Genomic DNA, 14,254 nt, shown 5'->3' with positions numbered 1-14,254 from the left:
CAGCTAGTGCATCAGTATCTTCTCCTGGCAGCAGATACTCTTCTGCACTTTCAACCATCCGGACACCGATGGAATGCCAGCTCCATTGGCAAGCCGTCGTCTGCCGTGTTTGCCTGCATGTCAAATTCTCATTTCATTGAAATCGGCAAATATTGACTAAGAACTTCGATGCAATCAACGCTGCCGGCGACTGTGACAAATGGGCGTGGCATGTCGACATCTCGGAGTCAAATCGATGGTGCCGGCATATTTGCATGGCAACGAAAGTGAAACTGGGAGAGCTGAAAAAGTGAAAGCCCGAGGTTAGGCTTAAACTAATAAAGCGAGCACAGAATCAACGTTGGCTAAAACCACTTGACCCAAAAGTTGCAAAATAAACAGATTCCTCTAATATTTTGTAGGTCAGTTACAGAGCATAATATTTTGTTTAATAATTTAAGTGAATATATAAAAATATATTTAAAACTTCAAAGCACTAAATCTTTAGAATATATATTTGTAAAGTTCTATCGGCTTCTGAATGGCATTCTAGTTCCGCAGTTAATTTCGCAGCTTCTTTGCTGATTTTAAACAGCAATTAATGAACTTCTTAAGCAACCTTTTAGCCCTATCTTATTAGCCAGGTAAATGGAGCCACTTGGTTATTAAAACATTGCGGAAATTGCTACGCAACTTTTGCGTCAATAAACTAAACGGCTAAAACGGCCGAGGCCACTCAGCAGAATCCAGGAGGATAAGGATAATCAGGCCAGGCTTCCTTTGAAGCCAGGTGAAGGGAGACAGAAACACCTGGGGAGCGAGTCAAAAAACAATTTCGCCTCATTATCATTTCAACATATTGTATGCCCAAGTGTTTCAAATTGTTCAAAGAGAGCTGGGAAACTCGAAGGACGAGTTTCGGGCTCCTGATGAAGAAGTTTTCCCTTTACGTCCTTGTCGATGTGCTGGTTGCTGGTTGTCGGATGTGGCTGGTGGGAACGGAATGGGTGGCAAGTGTAGGTGCTGGCTGAAATCACTATGCTCATAAATGCGCCATGAATAAATTAACTCGCTGAAAAGCAAAAGCCAAGCTAAACTAAAAGCCGAGCAAAAACAAAGCCCAGCCAATGGGAGGTGAGGAGAGCCTTAGATTTCAAACGAATGATAATAATAATTGAAGCAGCGACCCAAGTACTTGTACATTGGTTAGATAATAACACTGTACATGTACACGGCAAAGTGTCTTGTGTATGGGCTGGCACTGGGAGAAACTCGAGCTAATTTGGGATACCTTTCGAATTTTTCTGAAAAATCTTTTATTCTTGAACCTGTAAGAACCAGCCTCCAATTAGAGGCATAAAAGACAATATTGTTTGCAAATCAAATTATATTTATTTCAATTCAATCACAAATTAATAAGTTTTAATAAGCCTTGTTTATTGATTTCTCCCATTGACTTCAGACCAACAAAAGCCACAACCATCTAAGCAACCGCTTAGTTGCTAGACAACCTCAAAATTCCCCGAAACTAGGGGGCTCGTAACGGCTTTATCGATACTTCCGGTAGACAAAGTTGCCCCTGGAAGTTTGTCCTCGGCCCCCAGCCGGAGCAGTCACTTTATGCCAAGATGTCCGTTGTACGAATTAATCCTCGCTTAGCCTCCGTGGCCGCCCGCCAGCGGCAGTCGCGGTCTACCCGGATGACCCGGCACAGCATCTTCACTTTGAAAAGGCCCATTCCCTTCCAGGTGCGCAAGTCGTTGGTGGAGTATGTGGACATGGAGCTGGCGGATATGGATACCTCGGTGTTCTATCAGCGCATATACATTCTGGCCAAAAACTGTCATTTAACGCCGGTGGAATCTGAAGAGGAGTTGCCAACCGAAGTGGTGGGGGACCAGGTTGAACCCGAACCAGTTGAAACGGAAGGCATGACATTTACCGCCGAAGTTGTAGTGGAATCCGAAGACGATTCTCCCACTACAACAATGGGAGAAGCAGCGCCTATCCCTCAACCGGAGGATGGTGGCCGGGACACTGCGGAACACGAAAAGGAATTGGCCACCCACACGTTCCGTTTCAGCGAGGTGGATGTTGTAGAAGAGCTGGAGATTGAAGAGCATGAAGTCGAACCAGAAATTCAAGCGCCTGACAAGCCCAAGGACTTCTTCGCCATCTTTTGCGAGCATTTGCAGGAGTTGCATAAGCAATGCAAGGCGCAGTCCATCACCCCGGATCCCTTATGCGGATTATTCCTCCATATGGGCGACTATACCATGCTGATGTTGGAGTCCTCCGAGGATATGATTGGCTGCTTCAGTCGGGCCTTGGCCAATAGCTGCGAGAACTACTGGGTGATGAACCGCGTCTTCCAGATCGAGGATCACATTCAAGAATTGTTCACCAAGGATCTTATCTTCCGCCGTATCCCTGCTGTCTTTCTGAACGAGAAGTTTCCCACCTCTACGCCCACCGATGAGTATCTGATGGGAAAGCAGCATCTGATCATTAAAGACAAACTGTTGACCATCTGCCGGCTGATCTCAGATGGCCAGCAGCTGGATCCGGATGGGTTCTCCTTGCACGACAGTGATCTCGAAGATGACTTGCCAAAGTCCAAGTCCAAGACTTCGATCCAAAGTGAACATTTGCAGGCGGACGTGTATCGCAAACACCTGCCTGAGATCCAGCGGATCGAGCTGGTTCTGGCCTCCACGCGATTCTACTACGAGCTGAACGAATTCGCCGATGTCTACGGTCGGGTGCCCTTCGGTCCCGACGAGGAGGGACTCTTCTGGCCCATCCAGAACAACTACACACCTCCGCACATCTTCCGGCGCACTCCCTATGACATAAATCTTACATTTGCGGATTATGCGTTGCAGGTTAACAAGAGGAAAACCCATGAGAGCCTGGTCGGGAGTTTTGAAGCCGAGGAGGAGGAGGAGTCCCCGCAAAAAGAAACTCCTCCGAAAACCGAATAGCGGTTCTTAATTTTCGTTTTATTTCGGTTTAAGTTTTGTCTTTCGCTTTTAATAAATAATTGTTGAGAATATCTACTAGAATTTCATTAATTATGAAAGCGTTTTGAGACCGTTTTGGCTTTATAAATTCCTTAAGAACTTAGATCAAGCTGTTGTCGGTTAGAAAATCTAGTTAATGAAGAGCTTTCAAACGCTTTTAAATTTTTAAAGAAACTCTCAACTTTGGAATCCTCATTTTCTGAGTGTGTAGCCGTCATCGTCGTCATCAAGAAGGAGCGGCAGTTTTCGCTGTTATCTCTGAAACTCGCGCTCGGTTACAATGTTTTCGGCATTGTGCACATGACTGCATCTCATCCGGGGGAAGGTGGAAGAGAAGAAGATGGCACCTATAAAGGTGTGGGGTTGTTTTCGGTTGTGGTGTGGTTTTAGCCCAGTTGAGGCTGTCTTGTTTTGGCTTGCCACTTGAATGGCTCGACTTTGTTAACATAAACATAAATTCGCTGTGTGAGTGCGCACATGTGTGGGCTGGCTGAATGGTGTGCCTTTTAACATAAACCGCATCAGACGCCAGCTGTCAGTTGTAATACCGCCAGAGCTCCGAGCTTGCAGCTGTCAAAAGCCGCTGCTGCTGCCATTTAAAGTCACTTGACAGTGGGCCAAAAGAAACACAGCGCTTAGTGGGGATTGTGCGGGTTAAGGGTTGGCCAAACGTGATGGGGTTAGGCCGAGGTTTGCTCAAGAAAGTTGCCTAATAAAGTTCAATGTTTACTCACGATTAATCATGCCCCGAGGAGGCAAAAGGCGTTAAAACGTGAATTTGTTAGACAAATCGAATACAAGTTGTATTGGTGGTGCGATGATTAAAGGCTCTTGATTATTGTATTACTTAAATTTGTGTATGTATTATTATGTTTTATTGGCAACCTTTCCATCTGCCCTCTCCTCTTGGGCCAAGCAATTAAATGACATTACCCCTTGTGGCTTAAAAATGAGGGTTGCCGCGAGAACATGTTTAGAAATTGAGCTGAAAAAGTTAATTAAACTTTGGTTGAGCCACTCCGCTAATGCTCACCTCTGATGCTTTTACTGAGCCTGCTCTATGCGCCTGCTGTTTGGCAGGATGGTGGACATGCAATGACAAGGACACAATTCAATCAAGCGCCACAGGAGCTGCAGCAACTGGCGCACAGACAGCGAGTGTCAGCGCATAAACAAGGACATTGCACTCCTGGGTGCCCAATATGCCTGCAGGTGGGTTTTCCTTTTCCCTACGTTTTCCCAGCGAGAGGAAAAGCCAAACATTTGCCGTTGCAGTTTTCATAAACTGCCAGACAGCAGCAGCAGCAGCAGCAGCTGAAAAAGTAACAACAACCACATCAAGGTTGGCCGAGACAATGGCGATAAGCCGCTGGTGCAGTGGCTCCTGCTCTCCGTGTTTTCGATTTCGGACTTTTACCCGTACTCTGGTAACGGTCTACGGACTCCGGACTACAGACTACGGCACGAGAATGTTTCGGTTACGTGTGGCCCACAACTTGAGGCGCAAACTCATAAATTACACAGGCGAGAGTGAAGGGCCAAAAAAGGCGGCTAAAATGACTTTTGGCTGCTGTTGCTGCTGTTCTGGCTGCTGCTGCTGCTGCTGTTGCTGTTTTTGGCCCATCAAAAGTGAAACTGTTTGCTGCAGTCGCTTAAGGGGCGTTTGGGCGTGGCCTTAGCCTCCACTTTACTCGGTCTGGGGCGCCAAAGACCAGGCATAATTTAAGCCAAACTCAATTTTCTTATACCCTCGCCAAGGCTTGCCATAAAACTAAAGGTATTCCGAAATCAAGTAACCACGTGAAACGTTTGTTTCGAGTCAAGTTGTAAAATTGAATATTGATTGGAAAAGTATTCAAGGTCTGCAGGCAAATATCAAGAAAAGTACTGAAATATAGGATAGCAGTTAGTCATTAACATATTTCTCTCGGCTCTGTTTGTAACTCCAAGCTTTTAATATCTTTAACACAGTTTAAAGGAGTCTTTGGTTGACTTGACCTGCACTGAGTGCAGTTTTAAATTCGGTTTTCTGAACTCGTGCATCCCTCGTTTGCTTATAATACTTTAAAGGCAGACAAAAGAGCCTGGGAAATAGAGAGTGCAAACTAACTAAAATATATATTATGTGCTGTGTATACAAAAACGAAAACAATTTTGCGGCGCGATAAACGAATTTCCCGACTTTTGTTTTTGCCAGCCAGCTGCTCCTCCTGCCTTTTGGCACGAAAAGGATTTTTGGCAGCAAAAGGCGAGTCAAGGATAACATGGCAACGTTTCGCAGATTTGCAGGAAACAGCAGAGGGGCTGGCCTAAAACGGCGAGGCAGTCTCCCTGACACGGGTCCAGATTGCATTTCCCGGACAACGATTGCCAACTAACTGCCACGAAAAGGAACGTTTCAAAGGAAGGAGAAGAACGTGGGCCTGGATAGGATCTGATCTGATATAAGGGAGAAACTGCAATTAGTCAAATGAGCAGGACGTGAACCATATTTCATCGGGATAAGACAACTTTTGACTTACGACGGCCAAGTCAACAAACTTTTCCACAATTTATGTCTGCCCAGAGTATTGACTTTTGCCTAAAGAAATTGCGTGGGCCGTGTTGCCACATTCATCATACGCCTAGTTGTGCTCGCTTTAAATCAAATTAAATGCCTAGAGTTTAATTCCCAAAACAATCACAAAGTTTTGCCATAAAAGGGACCCCGAAAATGTCCTTAAACCACAAAAAACGACTGCGGAAAATATGAAAGAAATTAAAAATAATAGCGCACATAAAACCACAAGCTGCCTGGGGATGCTGGGAAATTAAGCGTGAAAAAATCAGTGAAAATGCCTGGAAAATAGAGCGAAACCCAAACTGACTGACTGGATGTCTGGCCGACTGGTTGACTGGTTGACTGGTTGACAACCGTGTCTGGCCTTGGAAATCCAACCATTCGGGCGCGTTTAATTTCGAGCATTAAGGATATCTCAGTCCGAGGTTGTTTACATGCGTGTGTGCTCCTGCCTAATATTCACTGGAAAAAGCACAGTGCTGATCATATTTTTATTTAAAAAGGAAAATCCTTTCGGAAATTTGATATTTTGGATTCCAAATAAGTTTTTTTTCGAGTGCACATATGCATATTTGTCTTTCGCGCTTTTGTTTATCTTGAATTTGCCTGTCGCCTTTTTTTTTACACTTTTCCTCACATATTTATTATCATGTCGGTTTCGGTTTGCGTTTCCGCTTCCGCCGTTTTCCCGCTCTAATGAAAACCTCCAACTGTCCCTTTTTTGGGCTGGCATGGCAAATGTTTATTATGTGATTATGCTCAAGTTTAGCGCCCGTAGCACTGAGGTCTATCCCAGGAATTCCTGTCCTGTCCTGGGCTTTCCTTTTTCCATTTTCTGCCTACTCCCATCTGACTGTTGACCGGCGGCAGGATTTGGCCTTTTGCCCGAATCTGTTTGTTGTTTTTGTTAAGGTTTCCTTTTTTCCTTCATTTTCTTTCCGTGCTTTAAAGCTTTTGTCATCCCTTATGGCTGGATGTCTCTGGATCGGGACCCTACGTTGTCGTTTTAAATTACATTGTTACAAGTGTTTCCTTACTTTCCCTGTCATCTGTCGCAGTCCCTGTCTTCTGAGAAAGACTAAAACGATGATTTATAGGACACTGCGACTAAGCCTGCTCGTAAGGTTAGAGTTCAGACAGTAGATCAGGTTTTGGGCATAATAATTGGATGACCAGGACACCCCAGGGGCCACTCATTAAGCTAGAATTCTTCAGAAAGGCTTCTTTAAATTCTGTAAGCAACACTCGACTGGATAAGTACTCGCCCACCACTTAGGTTAAGTAAAGTTCATCGCCTGAGAAGGATTTTATAAATATTTTTAGCCCACTTCAAGTGATGGATTTAATTATACGAGTATATGTATCTGTACAAGAAAGAGCTGGGCAAACACATCACAGTGAAACATTTGGCAAAGTAAACACCCAGAGCGATCCCATTAAAAAGCATTTCCACGTTGGGCGCACAGCGGGTGCGGGAAATGGTAAATGTAAGCGGAAAATTGGGGGTAAATTCAGTGGCATTGTGCGAACAGTATTTTCGGTACGCAGTAATTAACTGGTCTGTCACATAAGTCGCATTAACACAATGTTATAAATGTTCTTGCAGCTGCTTCTTCTAGTGCCAAACATTGCATGTCAGGCACATTAAGTATACGCCACATGCGGCGCATTTACATAGATTTGCAATGTTCGTGGCATACGAAATGGCAGGCAGCTTATTAATTCCACTTCCACATGACTGGTGCGTGCGTGTGGGAAAAGTGGGAAAAGTTTTTTCTTTCCCCGAAGTTTTGTCTTGAACTTGCTCCAATCTTTCCCATGCAAATTAATTAAAGCCTGATCCTGTTAAAGGTTCGTTCGGTTTTTGTTCAGTTAATTAAATTGCCATGTGAGCGGCCATGAATTGAGTTAATTTGCGCAAATCCAATGCACAATCAAAAGCCGCAAATTATCTTCAATATTTTCCTGCTGTCCGTGTGCAATTTTTCCGCTTCTTTTTTTTTTTTTTTTGGTTTTTCCAGCGTAAATTGAGCGAGTAAAAATGCAACAACAAAAAAGCAGGAAAAACATTCCGGCTGCCTTTTGATTTAATTTTGCGGCTGTTGGCCGTGACAAACTATATGGAAAACCGGAATGCAACAGCCGGAGCAGAAAAACATTAATTTTAAATTAATGATTGCAGTTTGAGTTTGAAGCGGCGAAACGAAGTCTCGTTTATAAGCGCCGTCTCATCTGATTCGCTTGTTAAATTGATGGATCTTGTACAGTATTTAATTTTAATAATTCACTGTGTCCTCTTGTCAGCACAAACATCTTTTCTTGAACAGAATTCAAACTTTATCTTTGTCGGATTATCAATTGTCTGATTGCCAAAACATGTTCTCCCAGTTGGTTAAATAAAACCAAAACACGCACACAATTATCGCCTCAAAATATTGATTATTAAGCGCATCTCAAATGCCTTTTAAGTGAGTGCCACGCCCACTCTAGTTTTTCCCTTGTATTATTTTGCTTTTGTATTGTGCGACCTCTGTGTTTGGTGAGTTTTTTGCCCTGCTGCTTTGCATAAAAAGTGACAATCCCAGTGTCTGTGTGGGTTTCCCCCTTTTTCCCTCTATTATTTTCCCGTTTCCGTTTCCACATTTTCCCTCTGCTTTTTGCACACTTGTTTAGAATGCAGAGCGCCATTTGCGGCTGCTAATGAAGTAATTTCCAGGCATATCACGCATAATCCAGGGCACGTGAGCTACTTACAATGTAATTCGTTGTCTATTTGTCTGATATTGAAAAACGTTCCTCATGACACTGCTCACGGCGAAAGGGGGCTAAGCTACGCCCCCTTAAAGCCGCTCGATCCAACCGACTTTTTATCAGTGGTGTTAACAATACACTACTAAAAGCAGTTATCTTTAGTATTTCTATAACATTCAATAATATAATTGGTAAGCAAAAAATATCAAAAAAAACTATTGTGAAATTTTAAAATATTTAAAATAATAATTACTATCAATATAATTTGTAAAAAATATGTTTTTAAGAAAGAACAAATATTTTGTTGTTCTTTTAATTCAGCTTTTTTGGCAAATAAAATAGCCAGCAGCTCATCTCTGTCCCTAATGCCATGGAATGCTGCATACTTTCAGGCACACATCCAGGGTCGCCTGGTTGGACTGTTCAAGTGCAATTCATTGTGATTATTACGTGCCATGGCATTGAAAACGCTTACTTGCACACATCGATTCTATAGCTGTGGATGCCATCGATTCGATATCTGGCCAACAGAATGTGGCCGAAATGAGCGGGAGTGGTGTTATTAATTGCTTACAGCATATTTCAATATGCGATGTAAGCCGGGGCACACAGCTTGACCATCAACAGCCAAACAGCTTAATAACTTAATGCTCGGGAAACTTTCACACCCAGTAATGGAGGGCAACGAAGGGAATGGACAGTGTGCTCTGAGCTGCCAGCCAATACGCACAATAAGTAACGATTACAATCTCAATTACTTCGACCTTTTGGGGCTGCCACGCCCGCCTTATGGTTGGGGTGAAAATTAACTAGAATGGATCCATTGCCCGGATCAATAAGCAAGCCCCAACTAATCTCTGGGGTCGAACTTACTCTAATTATACGCAACATAAAACTCACTTCCAACCGAACTTGTTTCCGCCTCGGGTTCAATATTTATTGACTTGACTTGTCTGGGGATTTTAGCGATTGCCTTTCCATTGGTTTTTGTAATTAAAAGTTGGTTTTACTTTTGCCTTGTCGTTGTTAATACAAAATATAGATGAAGAGATATTAAGTTTAAGTTTTCTACACTTATTTTATTTATAAATTAACTTCTTCAGTAAATAATTCAAAGTTTGCCTTCTTCAACTTAATTATTTTTATCTTTTCGTGGCACAAAAAACTTTTGCAAAAATAAAATAAAATGTGACAGCATAATTGACAAATGTATTTTTGCATAGAAATTACGAATGGAAAACATTTTAAGTGAGAGAGTTAAAGTCAATTGAAAAGGTGTGGAGCCAACTCAGGAAACCAAAGAAATTTTAAGCACTTTATGGCAATTTGAGCTGGTATAATTGATGTGGCAATTGAGACAGGCATTTAAATAAAAGTCCGAATCGAATGCAATTAAGAAATTTCATGCAAGTGGTTAGAAATTTTTTGTTTGGCAGAGAGATAAAGTTTGTGGCTTGCTAAGACTTTAAATGGCTCATCAGATCTTGATGTGGTCAAATCACCAAAAAAATCGCTCTGCAAATTTTTCAACAAATTGACCATAAATCATTGCCTACTTACACGCGCCAATCTTATTACGTATACGACGCGAGTGCCACGCAAGCTCTTTATATTGCTTAAGCTCTCGCTTTTCCCCCATCGTCATAGTTCTTTTTCAAGCTGCAGCACTTGCAGTGTGAAAAGTGCAGAGGGTTACGGCTATCTTTCCGCTGTCTGCTGAAGCATACCACATGGCGTATGCGCAATTTATGACACGAACAGACCAGGGAACTATGTGTTTATTGGGTCCTGCAGGAGGAGCGGAAGACCGGACCGGAACATAAAAGTTGTGCGATAATAACGAGAGCTAATGCAGCTCTCGAAACACTTTCCAAACAGTCTTGCACTTTTCATCTGAACATGAAATACTTTCTAGCCTCCAAACAGTTTTCTTTTGAGATGAAGATGCAAAATAATAATAGTTCTTTCTATTAACATTAAAGCTTCTTTTGCATAACCTCTACAGCTCAACGATAATAATTTTTTTTAGTGCAAACTCATAAACTTACACTGCATAATCTGTCCCTGCATATCCCTGGTATTTGCCCAAGCAACTTAATTTCTGAGCTGCGAAGCTGACTAAAAATGTTCCACATAAAGCACTGCAGTCCTTAACTTTCCCTGGCTTTTTCCTGGCACAGACTATGTGACTCTGGCAGCCAAGTTGTCAACAATGTTCTGGGGGTATCTCAACTTTGTTGTGCGGGTTAATCATATGCAGAGGAGCAACGAAGATGGGTGCCACATGCATCACCCCGAGATTGTCCAACCGTGCTGGAAAAAGTGCATTCAATCTTCGTCCATGAGGGTTTTGGGGTCTGGAATAACCAACAGATTGTGAGGGGCTTGGAGGAAATTGTGTCCGGAAAATATTTGCAATGTGTGCCAGGCATTTGTCGTTCATTTTGATTGCGGATTGTGTGAGCGGATGCTTTGTTTTGAATTTTTATTCGACATTTAATGCCATAGCTGGCATATTTTGAGCTCTGCTTTATCCGATTTATTGCATTTCATTTCTGACGCCCAACAGAAGTGCAACAGTTGCGGCCTTTAACTGACGCGCCCCGGATTTTCCGATTTAAATACAACCTCCGCCTTGAACTTGCGAAAGGGAAACGGCGTGAAAGGCAAGGCGCATTAAAATGCATTTTTAATTAAAACGAAAGCAAAGTTGAAGGCTTAAGGGAAATGTATCTGCGGTCTACGTTCCTTCAGCGCGATGAAGATTTAAGCTGGCCGCAGAAAATTAATTAAAATTATATAAACATTCCCTGGGAATGTCGAGCATAAAGAGGAATAAACATGGCCAGCCAGGCTGCCAGTCAGCCAGTCAGACGGACAAATGGTGATGATGATGCGGCGGATGCGGATGCAGATGGATGCTGGTGACGACTGCGGGCAATATCAGCAAATAATTCGCATGCATTCAGTCCGAAATTCTCGCTGTTTGAATTGTGCAAATCGGATTTGTACGTGCCTACAAGCCAGAGGGATCGGATGGGTGCCGGCAAGCTGGACAAATGTTTGGCCAAGCGGTTCGCCTCGGTGTGTGCTCATATGTGTGGTTCTTTGAGCCAACATTTCGGCCCCTGCCCTCTGTTCCTGCAGCTTTCCATTTGCCTTTGGCTCCACGCAGTCGCACACACACACATACTGCTTGCCTTTATTTACTTGCATTTTTTGTGTTTGATTTCGAATTTAGCGCGCACAATTTCGCTCTCTACCAGCGTTTTGTGTTGCATACTTTGCAGCTGTACACTTAAAATAATGTTCAAGTCCATTTTTCATTACTTTTGGTTAAAAAATGTTGTGAAAAATCATTTTACTTTTTATCTTTGACTAATGAACTTCAAATGGGCTTTAGTAAATTGAATTAACTTTATTACAACATTTTTGATGAGTGTATCTTGAGTTCGTGTGCGAAAGTGTGCGATGGCATTGGGTTTGGCAAACGGTTTGGCCGCCTGGCTGACTGCCACTTTGACCCATTTGGCAGCAGGAGCCAGCCAAGTCAGCGCAGTCAGAACGAATCCTCACGGCGCTCCTATTGCGAGTCCTTCCATTTGCATGCAACGAAACGAGTCGAAACGAATTGAAAGTTACCAAACCAAGCGGACATGACAGTGCCAAACGAAAGTTGGCAGCCACAATGCTCACACAGTGCCGGGCAATAAGTACTGTTTGCTTACTTTCGTTACGCACTGTCCGTGGTTTATATGTGATCATATTATCGGTAGCGAAATTTATAGGCCTTCGATACTTTATTGAGTGGCCTGTAATAAACATTTCTGGTTTGGCCTCCGACTAGCGACCACACGGCGTATGCGCATTGTCCATGCATGTGTTTATGGTGGCAGGACTTTGGCGCCACTCAGACGACTAAGCCAAAGGCCAAATAAAAATGTGCTGCAAAGTCAAGAAAGACGCTTTAAAAGACTCCTCAGCGTTAGTGCAACTTAATTGATTTTTAATATTTAATTGCCATAAGTCTTCTGGCATTTATTGACACACAATGCCGCCTGACTGATGCTTTTTGTGGTTTATTTAATTTAATTACTTTATTTATGAGCCCAAACCAGTGGGGCTTGGTTTCTGTGTGTGTCCTTTTGTGGCCACACATTTGTCGACTTGGAAAGCCGCTTAAAATATGTACAATTGCGCTCAACATAATAGTGCTTTCTTGTAGCTTTTAATTAATATCCAAAAATGTTGAAAACGGAATCAAGTGGAAAATATTTAATTTTAATTTATAAAAATATTGTCTTTAAGAAACGTTTTCAATTATTTTATTGCTTTAAGCACCGCTGTATAAATGCACATTCCGAAACACTTTTAGCATATATTTTCATTGTATTTACTGGCACTGGTAATTTCATCGAATTTCATTTTAATTTACTTTCCGTTGTGCATATTGTTTTGCTCCATTTTGGTTGATTTAAAATCGAATATTTATATTTATTATGCCATGGCTACCAGTTTTTGCTTTTGTCCGCCTCGTTTGGCAATTTGATTAAAGTTTATTCCGGTATTTTTTCTCGTATTTGGCCATTTGCAGTTGGCATTTTATTTGGATATTTGTGCATTTAAAATGCAATGCGAATTTTGCGGCAGTCGCTTCATTAGCGCCGCTTAATTGCCTCATTCGGAGTTGAGCGGTTTTGAAATGGTTTCCTTTGTTTTTCCGCTGCCGCCTCAAGCAATTGTCAAGTGGGCAAAAATGGAAGGAAGGCAATTTGCTGTCATTTTGTAAATCATTTACATGACTTCCCCATCCGCCATTTTGCTTGCTAATTATCCTTGCATTGAGTGTGTTGCAGGAATTCGGTGGAATTTCCGCAGCCGTTGTTACTATTGTTTGGCCATGTGCAATCCCAACATGCATGGCATCAATTAAAGACTCAATAAAATTCAATCGAACGCGCTGTTTTTCCCTCGATTGAGCCACTAATTGAGCGTCCATAAAAGTCGATGCGGCTTAACTATCATTGAGCCAGTGACTGTCAAACTGTTGGCAGTCGGCTAAATTGGCAATTTGTTTGGGAAAGTCTGCTGAAAAATGCCAGTAATTGTAAGGGATTTTTAAAGAGAGCTTGGGCAGAAAGTTAGAAAGTTTATTGAAAAGTTTAATTCAAGTTAGGTTAAAGCTTTAAAATAAATACATAAACATCAACTATCCATTGCCGTTTTCTATTTATCAACACCAGAGAGGTTCTTTCTGGAAAAACCATGTGGAAACATTAGGGAACACCAAATGAAAACGAAGGAAAACTGTGGCAAAACACAACGACAATAGAGTCCCCCATTTTCGGTATCATTGCGCAGCGTAAAATGCTTGGGCAATTAATACAAATGACGCTGATGAGCAGGATGATGATGGGGCTGAAGCCGAAGGAGCTCTGCAAGGATGCGGATGAATCCGCAGTGGGAGAAGCCGAGGAGCAGCTAAAAGGCAGGCCAAAATGAAATGAGCAAGTCGAGATGGGGAGATGGGGAAAGACGAACGAAGGAGCAGCTGCAATCTCGACTTCACATGCATGAAAAATGCAGCTCATCTTCTTAATGCGCGCGACGTGCCAGAGGAGCAGTTAGGCGAAAGGAGGGGATCCCGGATGGCGATGGAGGGCTGGGAACGAGGGGATTTTAGCAATGAAAGCTGCTTACTCACACTCATACCACGTCCTCTTCCCCTCTTGTTTGTTTGGCTGGATTTTGCTATAGCTGTTGCTGAACATGCTCTTTTGGCTGCCTTGGCAAATTACCGTCAATGGATATTGTACACTTTGAGGAATCAGAACTAACTTGGGTTAAGAAAATGTCTTATTAAAGAAGAACTTTCTGCAGTTTTTGCTTTTGTTAAAAGAACAGTGTCATCTTAATAGAGTTAGCTTGTTTCAGATAAAGC

At 42.5% G+C, this 14,254-nt stretch overlaps 1 protein-coding gene across 1 annotated transcript; it reads left to right on the top strand.

The window, feature by feature from the left end:
• The first annotated feature begins 1,506 nt into the window (after nt 1-1,506).
• Nucleotides 1,507-3,032, top strand: LOC108103594. Its single transcript, XM_017209122.2, has one exon. It carries the CDS (start codon nt 1,608-1,610, stop codon nt 2,961-2,963), a length of 1,356 nt encoding a protein of 451 aa, XP_017064611.1. The 5' UTR covers nt 1,507-1,607; the 3' UTR covers nt 2,964-3,032.
• The last annotated feature ends 11,222 nt before the right edge of the window (nt 3,033-14,254 follow it).

Source organism: Drosophila eugracilis, unplaced genomic scaffold (genome assembly GCF_018153835.1).
Source record: "Drosophila eugracilis isolate 14026-0451.02 unplaced genomic scaffold, ASM1815383v1 contig_2088, whole genome shotgun sequence".
Lineage (NCBI taxonomy): Eukaryota > Metazoa > Arthropoda > Insecta > Diptera > Drosophilidae > Drosophila > Drosophila eugracilis.
The sequence above is the reverse complement of the archived record's forward strand: the minus strand, read 5'-3'. Positions and strand labels throughout refer to the sequence as shown.